This window comes from Panicum virgatum, chromosome 2K, assembly GCF_016808335.1.
Source record: "Panicum virgatum strain AP13 chromosome 2K, P.virgatum_v5, whole genome shotgun sequence".
NCBI lineage: Eukaryota > Viridiplantae > Streptophyta > Magnoliopsida > Poales > Poaceae > Panicum > Panicum virgatum.
The window spans coordinates 2,446,835-2,461,683 of NC_053137.1; the positions used below are offsets into that span (position 1 = coordinate 2,446,835).

A 14,849-nucleotide genomic window follows, 5' to 3' on the forward strand; every position below is an offset into this window, starting at 1 on the left:
GATTCAGCCCCCCCCCCCCCCGCGCTCTCTTCCCTGCGGACCCCCCGCGTAACTGAACCTTGGTTTAATTGGTTGCCTCAAGTAGCGTTTGGGTTTGGCCCGCAAGGTGCAAAAGGTCTTCTCCAACTTGGCTCCTAATATGCTAAAGATCTGCTTATATATCCTTATCGTCGCTGCTCCTAGTCGCTCACTCACCATTCTCTGCATCTGACCGGGTGAATCTCTCCTCTTCTTTCCTCTCAGATTCATCTCATCTCCTCTCTTTTTTCTCCTTAATTATCTTCTTGATGAATTCCTCTAAACTCTCTTGTGTTTTCTTTGTTTTGCAGCGGAGATGTGTTGAGGAACCAGTGTGAGCAGGCAAGTGATTTCAATAAGTGGAGATTTCTCGAGAAATCTGTCCGTGCGTGCAGGCAAGTGATTTCTCTCTCGCTCTCTCTCCCCCCCTTTGTTTTCCATCAATTTCCCCATCGCTTAACCCAAGAACACCGAGAAAATTATGGAAGCCATCATTTCTCATCTCGACCATATAGTCCCCAAACTGGATCTGGATTGCTTGGTTGCTTGAAGATAAAAAGGCAAGTTTTCTTTGTGATGAATTTTGATTTATGCTTCTTTACTATTATTTTCTCGAGATCTTGATGGTTAAACTCAATTCTTTGTTGTTTAGGATTGGAGATCCGCCTCTTCTTCATCTCTTCTCCTGGCTCCGTACTGCTCCTATTGTGGTAAAAAGATACAAACCCATCTCCTAATCCAATTTATTCATGTGGATCTGAGCATGGCATCCTCGATCGGTCCCACATGGCAGACTCCACCTCAGAAGCTCGGGCGCTTCCTCAGCATCGTCAAGCTAGTCAAATCCAAGTATCCAGCCAAGTGACACCCACTGGCCCACCCACTTGGTCATCGGGCTGTCGGACCCACATGTTCCAGCACGCAAGCAAGCAATTTCTCTCTTCTCGTTGATTTCACTCGATTTATCTTAGAAGATTTGAAAAGTTATGGACTCCCTTGCTTGTCATCTGAACCGTGCAGTTTCTACTAGATCCGAGTTGCTTGGTCGTGTTTAAGATAAATAAAAAGTTAAGTTTTTTTGTCATGAATTTTTATTTATGCTTCTTTCTTGTCATTTTACTGAGATATTAATGGTTAAAATAAACTCTTTCTTGTTTAGGATTGGAGATCTGCCGCTCCTCTGTCTCCTCCCTGGCTTCCTGCTGCTCCTATATTGTGGTAAAAGAAAAAAATACACAAATTCCTCTCTTAATTCGATATATTCACGTGGATCTGAGCATGGTATCCTCGACCAGTCGTACTCGTACATGGCAGACTCTCACCTTAAAGGCTCGGGTGGGTCCTCGGCATCATCAAGATAGTCCAACCCAACCAGAGTGACACCCATTGGTCATCCACAAGTCTGCTCCTCCCTGTCAAGCACGCAGGCAAGGGATTTCTCTCTTCCCATTGATTTCCCTCGATTTAATTACCTTAGTAGTTAGTACGTCCAAAAACAAAATCCCTTCTTCTCATCTCATCTGTGCAGCCTCTACTAGATTCAAGTTGCTCGGTTGTTTTTGAAGATAAAAAAGTTAAGTTTTTTTTTTGTTAGGATTTTGACTTATGCTCCTGTCTTGTCATTTTCCCAAGATTCAGATGTTAAGGCCTTTTTTAGTTGCCAAATTCAAAATTATAAAATTATCACATGAAATGAGAATCTTACATGCATGAAGTATTAAATCTAGACGAAATAAAAAAACTAATTGCATAGTTTGCTTGTAAATTGCAAGAAGAATCTAATGAGCCTAATTAGATCATGATTAGATACTAAATTGCTACATTAATTGCTACAGCAATCATGTGTTAATGATGGATTAATTAGTCTTAATAAATTCATCTCGTAGTTTACAAACAAATTCTATAATTAGTCTATATTTAGTACTTCAAATGTGAAAAAAATTCTATTTCATAAAGTTTATAGAAGCAACTAAATAAAGCCTAAAATTAGTTCTTCCCACCAAGCCTCTTCGACAAGCTCGGCTGTCGAGCACCTCGCGTGCACCGCGATGCCGCCCACCAAGGCGCGCCGCCGCCGGCAGAGGCGCGGACCCAGGCGCGCCACTCGGTCCCAGCGCAGCTTGTGGAAGACACCGTCGGCGAGATCCTCCTCCGGCTCCCACCCGACGACCCCGCGAGCCTCGTCCGCGCCTCCGCCGTCTGCAAGACCTGGCGCCGCGCCCTCGCCGACCCCTGTGACACTTCAGGTGTCAGCATTAATAAATCATGGTCATTAGCGTCAAATCATGCATCATTAATCAAGAATGAGAAATAATTGCACCTCTATATGTTTTTGAACAACAATCAAGAAACTTAAATAACTTTTAAACCGATGCAAGTATGAATATGAAATTGAGTACGCAACTCAGTATCAAGATGATAAACCAAAGTCTAGTTGAGGCCAAGAGGATAAAATGAAATTTTGCACATAAAATGACGAGTCATTCGAATCGAAGTTTCAAAGGTTAAATGTTCGAATTTGAAATTCAAATAAAGAGGCTTTGAAAACAATTTCTAAACCATAGATCAAGTAAACTTTTGGCTAACACAAAAGTTGTAGAGTTTTGTGTTTTGAACAAGTTTTGTGTTCAGGGTTTTTCGAGTTGTTACACAAAAGTTTGAGTTAGATTTGATTTTCGGTTGAAAACTTTTATTGTTTCAAAGCGAGTTTGATTTTATTTTGCAAACGACAGCTCAAATGAACTTTGGGCTAAAAGGAAAGTTGTAGGTTTGGAAATTCGGCACAACTTTCGTATTCAAACTTTTTTGCGTTTCTGTTCAAAATTTTGAGAAAAAAGCAAGTCAAACGCGGTCAATTTCTTTTTCCCTTCTCTCTTTTCTTCCTCTCTCTCCCCCTCCCCTGTTTTTCCTACCGATGGAGCAGAGCCCCCGCGCCATGCGGAGGGGCATCTCTGCCGGCGAGCCGCGCCAAGGACGACACCCCGACCAGCGCCCCGACCGGCCACCGACCGAGCGGCCCTGTCCCATCGCCTCGGCCACGTCTCGGCCATGCGCGAGCTTCCCGGCACGCCGCGCGCGAGCTGGCCGGCCACCACGGCCGCCCGCCGCACTCAACCCCGCGCCCCACCCCCTACAGAGCCTCCTCCCCCTTATTTCCTTCGCAACGAGCACTCTTGCCCACCCCTCTCCACTCCTCTCGCCCAGGGAGCTGAGCCCCAACCCCTCCCCTGCGCCAGAGGCGCCGCCGTGCCCGACCTCGCCGTGGATCTCGCCCTCCGGCCCTCCTCCGCCCCAACCAACTCCACAGACAGCTCCCCCACCTCCCATTGGTCCTTACAAGCACCACCGCCGCCACCCTAGCCCGCCGGACCACCGCCGGAGCAGGCCGCCGCCGCCACCCGCAGCTCTGCTCCACCGCCGGCCATCTCCCGTCCTCCCCCAACCTCGATTGAGCCCACAAATCGGTAGATCTCGAAGTCCTCTAGCTCCTCCTCCACTTCCCCCTAGCCGCCGGGGACCATAGCCACCGGATTTCGGCCGGCAAAGCCCGCCCCTTCTCCTACCTCCGGCTCGGGGCCTATTTGTGATTTGTTTTTAGATTTCAGGGGCCTCTGCACAAAAGTTCCTTTTCCTTTTTGTTTTCCAAAGCTGTGAATTTGTAAATTTGATATAAATTCGTAGCAAAATCGTAAAAATGCAAACTCAATTGTTATGATTTCCTTGTGACTAGGTCTACAATTTTTGTTACATACACTTTTTCTTTTGCTCAATAGTTTTTTCTCTATTTAAAATGCAAAGAAAAGGTAGATTTTATTGTATCTCAAGTTTTATCCAGTGCATGTATACCATTTTTGGTCAGTATGTTTAATGCTGTAGAAGGAGGCTCTTATGAAAATTTGGTGGCCATTTGACACTCCTAGCTATAGGTTTTATTTAGGTCTTGATTTATGCCTAGGATAAATAGTTTGATTTATACAAGTTGTTATGATAATATTATTTGGCTGAAACTTTTACAGATGCTCTATGGTCATTCATGTATTTGTCAGAAAAAGTTGGGCAATTTTTAGTTAAGTGAAACTGGTCCAAATGATTTATGGTAGAAATAAATGTACTAAATAAAGAAAAATAGTTTCTCTGCCTAGAAAAATCTGAAATTTTTACTACAGCTTTAATTTGAGTTCATAATCATTCTAGTAAAGTTTTAGTCCCTGGAACTTAGTATAACTAGCTGTAAAAATTAATTTTGTTACATGCAGCTCTAGATTGTTACTTTTTTCATGCCTAGTATACTGCTCCTTTAAATCTGAAACATTGAAAGTAGACTCATAATAGGATCACCAGCACCCAGTTAATTTTTCAGTACTAGTACTTAGCTGGTTTGTTCTATAGAAATTAATCTTGTTTCTAGCAGTGGCTGTGTAAAATAATTATCATGCTTTTTCTGCTACATGAAACTTGCTGAAGTTCATACAGTAGGACGTTAATTAAGTTTCTTACCATGTGTGAAAATTTCATGACCAAAGGATATGTTTAACTCCACTTTCACTTTATACCTAGCTCGCACATGTTACATGACTAGGAATGAATTAATGGCGTTTTGGAAAATCACCCTAGTTCTTTTATGAACTAAAACATGATGATTAATACTCGATAAACGATTGCCCAATGAGATGAAAAATGAAAGTATTTTGTTGTCCAACTTGAGTTTTGTTGGATTACAACTTTATAGTGAAGTAAATAATAACTTGTTATCATCACAACAGCTCATGCATGTGCATTTCATATAGATTCGACTACTCTCGCTGAGGGAACATACGAGCTGGTGCCCGAGTCCGAGAGTGAGCTGCGTGAAGCCCAAGTGAATCTAACTGAAGCCACCGAAGACCCGAACCAAAGTTCGGAAGAGCCCCAGGCTAACTACGCTCAGGAAGTCAAGCCCCGGAGCATAACCTATCTATTTGCAATTTATGTAATTTATTGTTCCTACCTACTTGTGCATTTAAGTTGAAAAGATTTGTTTGGAACCTTAGTTGCATGATCTTAGGTACATATGTTTGAACACTAGTATGGGTAGGTCTATAGACAGCAATGCTAATGAATCGGTAGAAGTCGAGTGATTTCCTGTCACTCACGAGCTTATAGGAGTTGAATGTTTACTACATGCTGCAACCATAAGGTCCATGGGTGGGGCTATGATATTCGTTGGTGCCCCGTCTATTTAGTGAAAAATGTTAAGGCCGCAGTGTGTGGTAGTGGTGGTTAAGCATTTGAACGTACTAACCACATGCCGAGGAATATGGTAATCGGTAAGCTCAAGTACCTGATCGGACCGAGGAGTGGACTTTTCCCTCAACCTCTTTGAACTTGTTCTCATGCGCGCACATGCGGGTGTAGAGTCTGCGTACTCTGTAGTCGAGGATGGTGACCCTGATCCACGAGCCAGAAAGAAAGGAGAAATGTTGCGTGGGTGACTCGATTCTCATGCGTGTGTTTAGGTCTGCTTGGCCAGGTTAACAAATTCAATTCGAATTGTCCGTTTCTCGCGGTTATTGAGACTGATTAACCCTTTTGCCACATAGAGTAAGAAGTGAAACATGATGATGATCAATATTGTTGGATGATGATGAAAAATAATTGTTCTATCATGTTTGCCATTGGATAGTTGCTCACTTAGAATGATTAATTGTATTTGAATCCTGAGGCTAAAATCTAAAAATAAGGACATACTCTTAGTTGCTTTTCGGCAAAACAAACCCCTCGAGCCAAAAGTCTTGCATGTCTAGATAGTGGGCTAAGTATACCCATAGTCGGGTAAGCCTTGCTGAGTATTAGTATATTCAGCCTTACTTGTGGCTCTACTTTGTTTCAGGTGAGACTTTTGAGGACATGATTGCTAGTTTGACTTGGCCACGTACTCTTCCTCCTGGTTGGTCGGTGGAGTGGGATCCGACTCCGGCCAATGATGACAATGCCGAGTGATGTCATGTACGGGTTTCATCGTGACATTTTGTATCGTCGTTAGAACTCATTTTATTTCTGCTGCAATTTGAACTCTGAACCAGTTTACTGTTTTCGAACTTGAAGTACCTTTATGATTTCGAACTTGGTATGTAATATTTTCAATCAAGACTCTGTGATTTAAGAAATTGTGAATTGTTGTAATATCTGGTCCCGCCTTCGTGTGGGCTACGTTTGCTTTGCCGATCCTGGAAGTTAAGTGGTTTTTATCGGGACTTTACCCGAGGGACTGCCGTGGTCTTCCGGTTGAGGTGCGAGTTAAATCTAATTGCCTTTGCGAGAATGGTTAGCGTAAAATCGGATTTTTTCGGACGGTTCTGCCACAACCGCACCTTCCCTGCCCGCTACCGCGCGTTCCACCGGACGCCTCCCGTGCTCGGCGCCTTCTGGGGGGACGCGGTCTTCGTCCCCACCGCGTCGTTCCGCCCACCTGCCGCCGACCACAGCGGCTGCAATGTGCTCGACTGCCACCACGCCCGCGTGCTCCTCGAGAACCTCGGCTCCGGGGGCCTCTCCGTTTGGGACCCTATCACTGGCGACCTGCGCCGCCTCCCGGAGGCGCCCGACACCTTCTCGCTCGTCTGCAATGGCGCGGTGCTCTGCGCCGCGACCGCCCGCTGCGAGTGCGACCACCTCGCCTGCCACGGGGGTGCCTTCCTCGTGGCCAGGAGCGGATCCACATGGGGGGCTAGAGGGATTAAGCACCCAACCTCCCTAATATCCATGGATACCCCCGTAAGCCCCCTTTTTATTATTTGGATGAAACAATGAAAAGGAAGAGGGGAGGAAGAAAAAGAGAAGAGGAGAAAGAAGAAGAAAGTGGACATGATCCCCCTCTACATTTTTAGCCTAGATTCGCCACTGCTCGTGGCCTTAGTGGGCGCCGGCATCGAAGGGGAAATGCACGCCTGCCTCTTCTCGTCGGAGAACGGCGCGTGGAGCGCGCTGACCTCCGCTCTGATCGATTACATTTACCAGCTCCCGCCGGACTACTCCACCACCTCCTGCATCACCATCGACAATGTGCCGGCCGCGCTCATGGGGAACGAACTCTACTTCATCGGTGACTTCGGCAATGAGATCCTGCGGTGCGACCTGGTCGGGGAAAACCTCGCCGTGGTCGATCCGCTGGACGTGGAGACTTGCTACGACGGCGTCGTCGTCATGCCAGAGGAGAACGGCAGGCTGGGATTTGCCTTCGTGAAGGCCAACAGCCTCCATCTGTGGTTGATGGAGACGGGCCCTGAACCTGATGGATACGGCCGATGGGAAAAGCGCAGGGTCATCGATCTGGAGACGCTGTTCCCAATTCTCAACCTCTCACCGTATTTGAGTGGCTTTGTGGATGCAATCAACTGCATTGTTGTGACAACAGGTGATGCTCTTTACACCATTGAGCTCAAGATAATACTGACAAGGAAGGTGTGCAAGACGGAGAAACCCTACTCTTATTGCTGGCTGTACACTAGTTTCTACATTCCAGGTAAGATTTCTCATGTTTCTCTGTGTTTGGTTAATTCTGATATATATGCGAGTATTTAATTACCACCTCATAGTTAACTTCACCTTTTGAGCAAGAAGGCTGAAGGCATGCATAATAATAGAAAGTTTATTAGTGCCCACTGCCCAGGCTACAAGTGACATTGTATTTAGTCAGGATTTATTCCGAGACACAAGGAGCATAAAAAACAGTATTTGTGATCCAGAAATTGAATTTAATTTGAATATACCTCGGACTTTTTGTTATTGTTTAGTACATTGCCCTTCATGGTACTGCAAGTTTGATTGCTGATCTTTAACATGATGAGCTTTATGCTCGGTTTATTTTCAGCATGTGCTAGTGGAATACTTGCAGCACCTGCGGCCAATGGAGACTGAGTGAACTTCTGTGAGCCATTTGAGGACATAACCAGGCAAATGGAATGCAAATCCATCACTGTGCAGTGCTGATGCTGTCCGGTGTTTTATTTCCTACTAAGCATTTGAGCAAATCTATCATCTGCAGAGCTGAGGCTCGTGAGAAAGTTTCAGCGAAGAATAGTATCAGCAGTTATCTTGGTCGACTAACATTCTTCAAATCAAAATTTCTGTTTGTATGAATAAAAAACTATGTTTCAGTTTATTGCAGTCGTGAGTCTTTTACCGGTCCGTGTGTGGTGCAACCACTAGAAAGTAGAAACTGAATATGCCAAGTTTTGCTTGAAAACTGTATCACTGTTGTTCAATTTTGGACAAGGTTCCAAAATATCAGTCATCATGGCTAATCTGGTTCGTTTATCATCATGATTATTACTTAAGAACTGTATTTTAATTGTTTATTTCTGCTTGGTTGAGCTGCATGTTCAATTCTGTTTGGCATCAACAATGCAACTGTTGTTTTCAATTCTGAAAGAAATAGCCTGCGCGTTTATGTCCCTGTTTGGCTTGTGCGAAAGAGCACTAGTTTCAGGTTTTCAGCTTTCTGAGCACCCTCTTGGAATTGAAAAATACTAGTCTTTATGGTTTGGTTTCAGTAATCCGTTTCTGCTTTCTGCTGATTCTATGGGTAATCTGTTGATTCGATTGAGCTTTCTGAAAACGTCACGAGGGACCTCTCTTGCTGCCATGAGATAATCACCAGCACACATCCGAATGAATGCGAAATTGGAAGTGTTAAAGTAAAGGAGATGGTGAGATCAAAGGCAGCGGAGGTGCCGAATTATTCAGCACTTTGGCTATCCGCTCAATTTTGTCAATTGCAACTTGCAATAGGGAGCTCCCTTATAGAAGCTAATGCTTGGAGAAGCTGAAATGGTTAGCTCCGTTTCAGATGAAAAGAAGCAAAGTTGCAGATGCACTCTGAAATCCACAAACAGAAAACGGAACAACATCGCTCCTTCAGTCAGCTTAAAACAGTATGCGATTGAATCATTGAACTGACTAGTGTTCCAAACATATTCCTGAAAATCCTGAAACTGTTGTCCTCATTCCAGAAGTGAAAAAGAAGCAAAATGTATCATCAGTTTTGGTGGAGTTGTCAAGCATCATATGACCCTAACAAAAGTAATGATTTCAGCAGACCTGAAACAAGATTGACAGTAAACTTGAAATATAGTCTTGACAGTCATGAACTCATGATCATAACCAACTAAAGAAGAACAACCAAAGGTTTCGAGGGTCCAACTTGCCATGGACACTTTAATAGATCAAACTATACCCAACAGAAGACTAGACATTTGGAAGCATCAACCCTGCCATATGCCAACAGCAGTAGACTCAGCTTGACGCCTTGGGGCTAATATACTTGGGCTTGCTCAATAGTGATTGGTGTGCCTCCGCTGATGATGGCAATACACTGCTAGCATAATCTGAAAGTAACGCGCATATAAGTCAAAATTTGTTTCATAGCTCAGCCTTTTAAGAAGAAATAGTGGTGAGTGCCAGTTGTATAGATTTAAAAAACCATCTGAAATGATGTACAAAGTAAAATGTCATTACTCATTAGCTTATCATAGGATATATCCAAATGATAGACCAACAACTTCAGGTTTGTGAAATAAAGAAAAAGGTGCACTACTTCCTGGCACATCGATCCTGACAATTTCAAAAACAGTGTTTAACAATTCAAACATAACAAGAACAAGTGTGATCTTCCAACAGTGTCATACATTTAGTTTGCAAGCATTGGCCAACATTTTCAAAGATATTTTCAGTATGGGACTATTATTTACATTCCACTATCAATATATATATATAAATCAGGACTACGCAAATGTACAGAAGTACAGTGCAGGGTTACATCTAAGTAAAGTGGCTAGCACAATACCTGGAGTGAAGAAGCTCATGAAGGGGAAGATGGTCAAGTGTTTCCTAGGCTTTCCTACCTTCCTCACATCGCCTGACTCGAGCTCCATTGCGAAGACACCAACATCTGTGACCACAAATATGGTACCGAAGCCTTGGGTAGAACCAGCCAGTTCTACACTAGACCAAAAGGGCACCCGTGTCAGAATATCAATGTCCCTTAATTGGACCCATCTTGCAACAACTACCACTGGATCAGCATTCCTCGACCACTGGCAAAGCCTTGTACATAGAAAACGGTGTAACGAACATGGCACCATTTATGCCATTTCGAGTGATTTTGGTGATCGAATGACAACACAACATTTGGACTAATATGATTGTTAAGATGATCATTCTCAGGCTTTTAGGTTCAAGTGATGACAAAGAGAAAGAGAAGATAGGCGTAGTAAGGCCCGAAGGGCCGCCCCTGTGGGGTTCCGCTGGTTCGGTCAGTAGCACCGGAAGAACCGACGCATGAAGCATCGGTGCATCCGATGGTTGTCGGAAGAACCGACGCCATAGCATAAGGGAATTAAAGCCAGGTCAGCTTATGAGCACTGGATGAACCGACGGGTCAAAAAGGGGCATCAGTGCATTGGGCGTCCTATGTTCCAGAGACGATGCAAGTCGCGCAAGAGCCAAGTCTTCAGCACCGGTTGAACTGGTGAGGCATCGGTGCATACCATCGGTGTAATGACGTCAGCGCCCAGGAAAAGATCCTTAAGCACCGGATGAACCGGTGATGCATCGGTACAAAGCATCAGTTCAACCGGTGGTCACTGTGTCAGCTGTCAGGAGTTCAATGGCTACTTCGGTTTATGAGTGACCGGAAGAACCGACGCTACCCCGCCAGAGGCATCGGTTCTTCCGGTGATACACAGATTTTCTGCTGACCGTTGGAGCAACGGCTACAAGACTTGGTGGCCTATATATACGCTTCACCCCGGCCATTTGAAGATTGCTGGAGTTGCTGGACATCCCACACACACCCAAGAACATCTCCAAGCCATACAAAAGCATCAAGATCATATCTTTAGCCCTTAGCACACTTTGAGAGTGTTGTGTAAAGGATAACTCTTAGTGAGTGAGATTGCAAGGCCTTGAGCCTTTGTGCTGTGGTTCTCTAGTGAACCAAACAAGAGCTTGGTGCGCCGGCCTCCTTGGAGCTTTGAAGCTCGCCGGCAACGTCATCGACCCTCCGACTTGGTGTGGAGCGGCGACGACATCTTTGTGCGGGGGACGTGGAGACCTCCATCCTTTGTGAAGAAGCTCCTTAGTGGAACCCGGGGACAAGGTGACCGTGATTGTGTTCACGGAAGAGACTTGGTGGCCGAGTAGCAATACTCTTAGTGAGTGCTACAACAACGTGGATGTAGGTGTGCCTTTGTGGCTAACCGAACCACGGGATAAACACCCGCGTCAAGAGTTTGCTATCTCCTATCCCGCTCTTTAAGCTTCCGCATTACATACTAGCAATTTGTGTGCCTTTACTTTCATAGAATAGTTTCTATAGGTTGCTAAACTCTTTTGGGATAGGGGTTTTCACACTAGAACAACCTAGTTGCACATCTAGATAGCCTGTTTTAGTTTAAGTTTTGTGCAAACTAGTTGGAGCCATAGATCTAAGTTTTTATTAGTGCCTAATTCACCCCCTCCCCCTCTTAGGCTAGAACACCCGATCACTTTCAAACGGGCAAGCCCCAGTGAGCCATCCTCCATTGGCACGAGTAATATGTCCCCATGTTTGCCGGGTGCCTCCGGAGGGTGGATGATGGATAAACAATTCTTGCCCAAGTTGTACTTGAGAATTATGTCGCCCGGGGCAAGCACGAAGTAGAGATCATCTCCGACAAGCGCGCTAGGCTTCCTCTTGGCAAAAGAAATGGAACCCAGATCAGCAGATGCATTCCAAGCACCAGCCTCCGATGAGTACAAGTGTGACCCCGTCGCCCCGTTGCCATCGCCCACCAAGACCACGAAGAATGGGCCACTGTGGCTGTCGAGATGGTCGCAGCCGCGGACGGCACAGAGCACCGCCGCATTGTAGGCCTGACGACGGACCGGTGGCTCCGGAAGCCCCTGCCGTTTGCCGGTAGTGGGGTCCCAGACGACAAGGTTCAAGCCCTCGCCGGGGATGCCAAAGAGGACGCGACCATGGCGGCAGTCGAGGACGCACCAGCCGGCGAAATCAGCACGCAACGCCCGCTGGGGGAATGGGGAGGGCGTTACCGCAGGAACGAAGAGGGGCACTTTGCGGGCGCTGGCGGCGAAGTACCCGTGGATGAAGCCGAGCAGAGGCGGCGCTCGGTGGAAGGCGCGGTACCGGCGGCGGAAGGCAGGGTCGGAGAGGAGGCAGCGCCAGGGCTTGCTGACGAGGGCGGCGCGCGCGAGGCACGCGGGGACGTCCGGCGGGACTCGGAGGAGGATCTCCTCGACGAGCTCGGGCATCAGCTCCGGCGGCGGCGCCATGGCGTGTGCTGGTGGGCGGCGGAGCGATGCCGCGGGACAGAGGAGAGCCAAGGCCCAAGAGTGGTTCAGTTTCGGCCCGGTCTGGTTACACCAAGTTAAGGCGGGTTTCAGGTTCAGAGCCTGCACACGAACATGGTCAGTGGCCCTTCAGGCCCCTGGGGGTTGGGTTCGTCTGTCCGGCGGCTCTAGTCTGGCAGGGAAGAGGATCTGAGTGGACGCTAGAGGGAGGGGGCGTGACTGGCGCAGGCCTGGACTGGACGCAGGCGGCGGTGGCGTGGAGGAGCTTGAGGGAGGCAACGTGGAGGGGATCTTGCGAGCGCTGGGAGGCGGAGGCCGGCGATTCTATTCATCGCGCGCGCGTCTGGGCGCTGTGGTGTCGCAGAAGAATTTTGCCACGCGCCCGCACGATGCTAGACTGTTACATGCACGGTCCGTTCTCTCCCACAGTCCCACTCCCATCCGAAGAAGACAATCGACTCGGTTTTCGTGCGAACACATTCAAATAAGAAAAATTGTAGTTCACAAATTAGTTAACCAAATCAATTTCTGATTGCATCATTGTGTTATTTACAATGAGATCTTTCAAACTAGATCACATTTGACTATATTTGGATAATATTTTTTCTAAAACATTTTTATTTGTTTCAGAACAATTCTTTTGAACATTTTGTTTTGTTCTTTGAATGCTTTGTTTTTTCTCAAAACAAACTATATTTGGTGGAACATTTTTGTTTCTATTTGGATAATTTTCTAGAATATTGTTATTTGTTCCAGAACAATTCTTGCTTTTAAAGGAGAAACAAGACTTTTTTATCTAGATTACACGTGCTATTAACAGTGGAGGCTTAATCACGCAATGGGGTTCCGGCTTCTGCGATAGCAGCGCGTCCAGACGCGCGCGCTATAAACAGACACCCCCGGCGGAGGCGGAGGGCGGCAGCGGAGAGCGAAAGGGGAGACGAGAGAGAGAGGGGGCGGCGGCAGTGAGCGAGAGAGGGATGCGGACACGAGAACAATGAAAACCCAAAATGAAGTAAAGTTTCGAGTCTGAACTCAGTAGACAGGTAACAGGTATTTAACGTGGCCCCTTCCAATGACATTAGTAATGAGCTTTGTTCAACTCCTGTTACGAATAATTGGTTATTTGTAACGGAGATCAAAGTGGTCTTATTAGTAACGGTCATAGACAATGCCCGTTACAACCTAGAGATTTTGTAACGGGCCTCATAGGCCTGGTACCAATAACACGTTACCTAATTTCATTTTTCACGTAGTGACAGTGCATTGGTTGTTCTGCTTCATACTGGGACAAAAATCATTTTTATAGGTAGGTGATAAAGTACGTGTTTCCACATAGGTTTAGTTTGTCTCTGGAAATAGGTTTGCAAATTAAGTTTTACGTGGAAATCCATTTCTATCACTACTAGAAAAGTGCCCTTTAGTACCGGTCGGGAACCCCCCGGTTTCTACCGGTTTCTTGACCGGTACCGCCCCATCGGTACTAAACCGTTTAGTACCGGTAGGGCTGACCGGTACAAAAAGCGCAGTTACCAACCGGTACTAAGCTGTCTGCCACGTCGCAGCTCCTGGCGCGACAGGTTAGTATTGGTTGTTTTTACCAACCGGTACTAAGTGTTTTTTTTGGTTTGTTTTCTTTTAATTATATTTCTCCTCTTATCATTTTAGTTTTAGTTAATTAGTATTCGTATTTCGTAGCCATTTGCGTATTTGCATTCGTATCTAGCATTCATATATATTGTTCGCGCAAAACAAAAGCAATTATATATACATATTATATTGATATACACTTCATTAATTACAAGTACTTATAATAATAATTTGGAGTACAAAAATATTTACAAGTATCCATGATGATTAGTTTTTTCCGACAAGTATCCAAAAAGGAGAATAATACTAGTCATCGTCGTCGTCATCGTCGTCGTTGTTGTCGCCCCCGCGGTTGTTTCTATCAAGTCGACCCATGCTTATCCTTTGATCCGAATAAAATTCTCTTTTTCGATTTATGATCTCATCTAGCAGGAATCCACATAGTGATTCTTGAATTGCCCTGATTCTTTCCGGTTCTATGAGATCCTCCTTCATACACCAAATCTGTCAAGTGCAAACACCAAAATTTTCTATTAGTACCTGCATGGAATTAAATGAAAGAAATTGTTATATATTAATGAAACACGTACATCGAATTGTTGTTGTGTCATCCTCTTGGTGGAGGAGCAAAAAGATTGTATGTGCTCACATACATAGTAACCACATAGGTTGGTTCCTTGATTCTGTCTGAAACACTATATATAGATGTGGGTTATGAAATATTCATGACGTTTAATGAAATCACAGTAGATGCGCGATATGTATCCGTACCGGAAAGTCAGTTTTGATATAAAGATCAAAAGGCGGTGTCGCGACTCCTATGTGATTACGGATAAACCGAGCCCATGCGCTTTGAAGGATGTCTATAAGAGATTGATATTCTTCTTTTGGTTTCCGCAAGGAGTCGAACA

At 45.5% G+C, this 14,849-nt stretch overlaps 3 protein-coding genes and 1 long non-coding RNA gene across 4 annotated transcripts; 3 read left to right on the forward strand and 1 right to left on the reverse strand.

The window, feature by feature from the left end:
- The first annotated feature begins 424 nt into the window (after positions 1-424).
- Positions 425-1,805, forward strand: LOC120695831. The gene is made up of 3 exons (XR_005683913.1): positions 425-728; positions 812-1,236; positions 1,314-1,805. It is a non-coding gene; the product is annotated as an uncharacterized LOC120695831 (long non-coding RNA).
- A 209-nt stretch (positions 1,806-2,014) lies between these two features.
- Positions 2,015-6,807, forward strand: LOC120659493 (the record flags this gene model as incomplete). The annotated part of the gene is made up of 2 exons (XM_039937663.1): positions 2,015-2,252; positions 6,368-6,807. Coding segments are annotated over 2 exons (678 nt in total), but the record flags the coding sequence as incomplete, so codon positions are not given.
- Positions 6,808-6,921: 114 nt separating this feature from the next.
- On the forward strand, positions 6,922-8,184 carry LOC120660894. The gene is made up of 2 exons (XM_039939560.1): positions 6,922-7,519; positions 7,868-8,184. Exons 1-2 carry the CDS (start codon positions 6,937-6,939, stop codon positions 7,912-7,914), a joined length of 630 nt encoding a protein of 209 aa, XP_039795494.1. The 5' UTR covers positions 6,922-6,936; the 3' UTR covers positions 7,915-8,184.
- A 2,225-nt stretch (positions 8,185-10,409) lies between these two features.
- On the reverse strand, positions 10,410-12,330 carry LOC120659499. Its single transcript, XM_039937670.1, has 2 exons — positions 11,545-12,330; positions 10,410-10,418 (listed from the first exon to the last, which is right to left on the reverse strand). The coding sequence occupies exons 1-2, from the start codon at positions 12,328-12,330 to the stop codon at positions 10,410-10,412; spliced, it is 795 nt and encodes a 264-aa protein (XP_039793604.1).
- Positions 12,331-14,849: the final 2,519 nt, after the last annotated feature.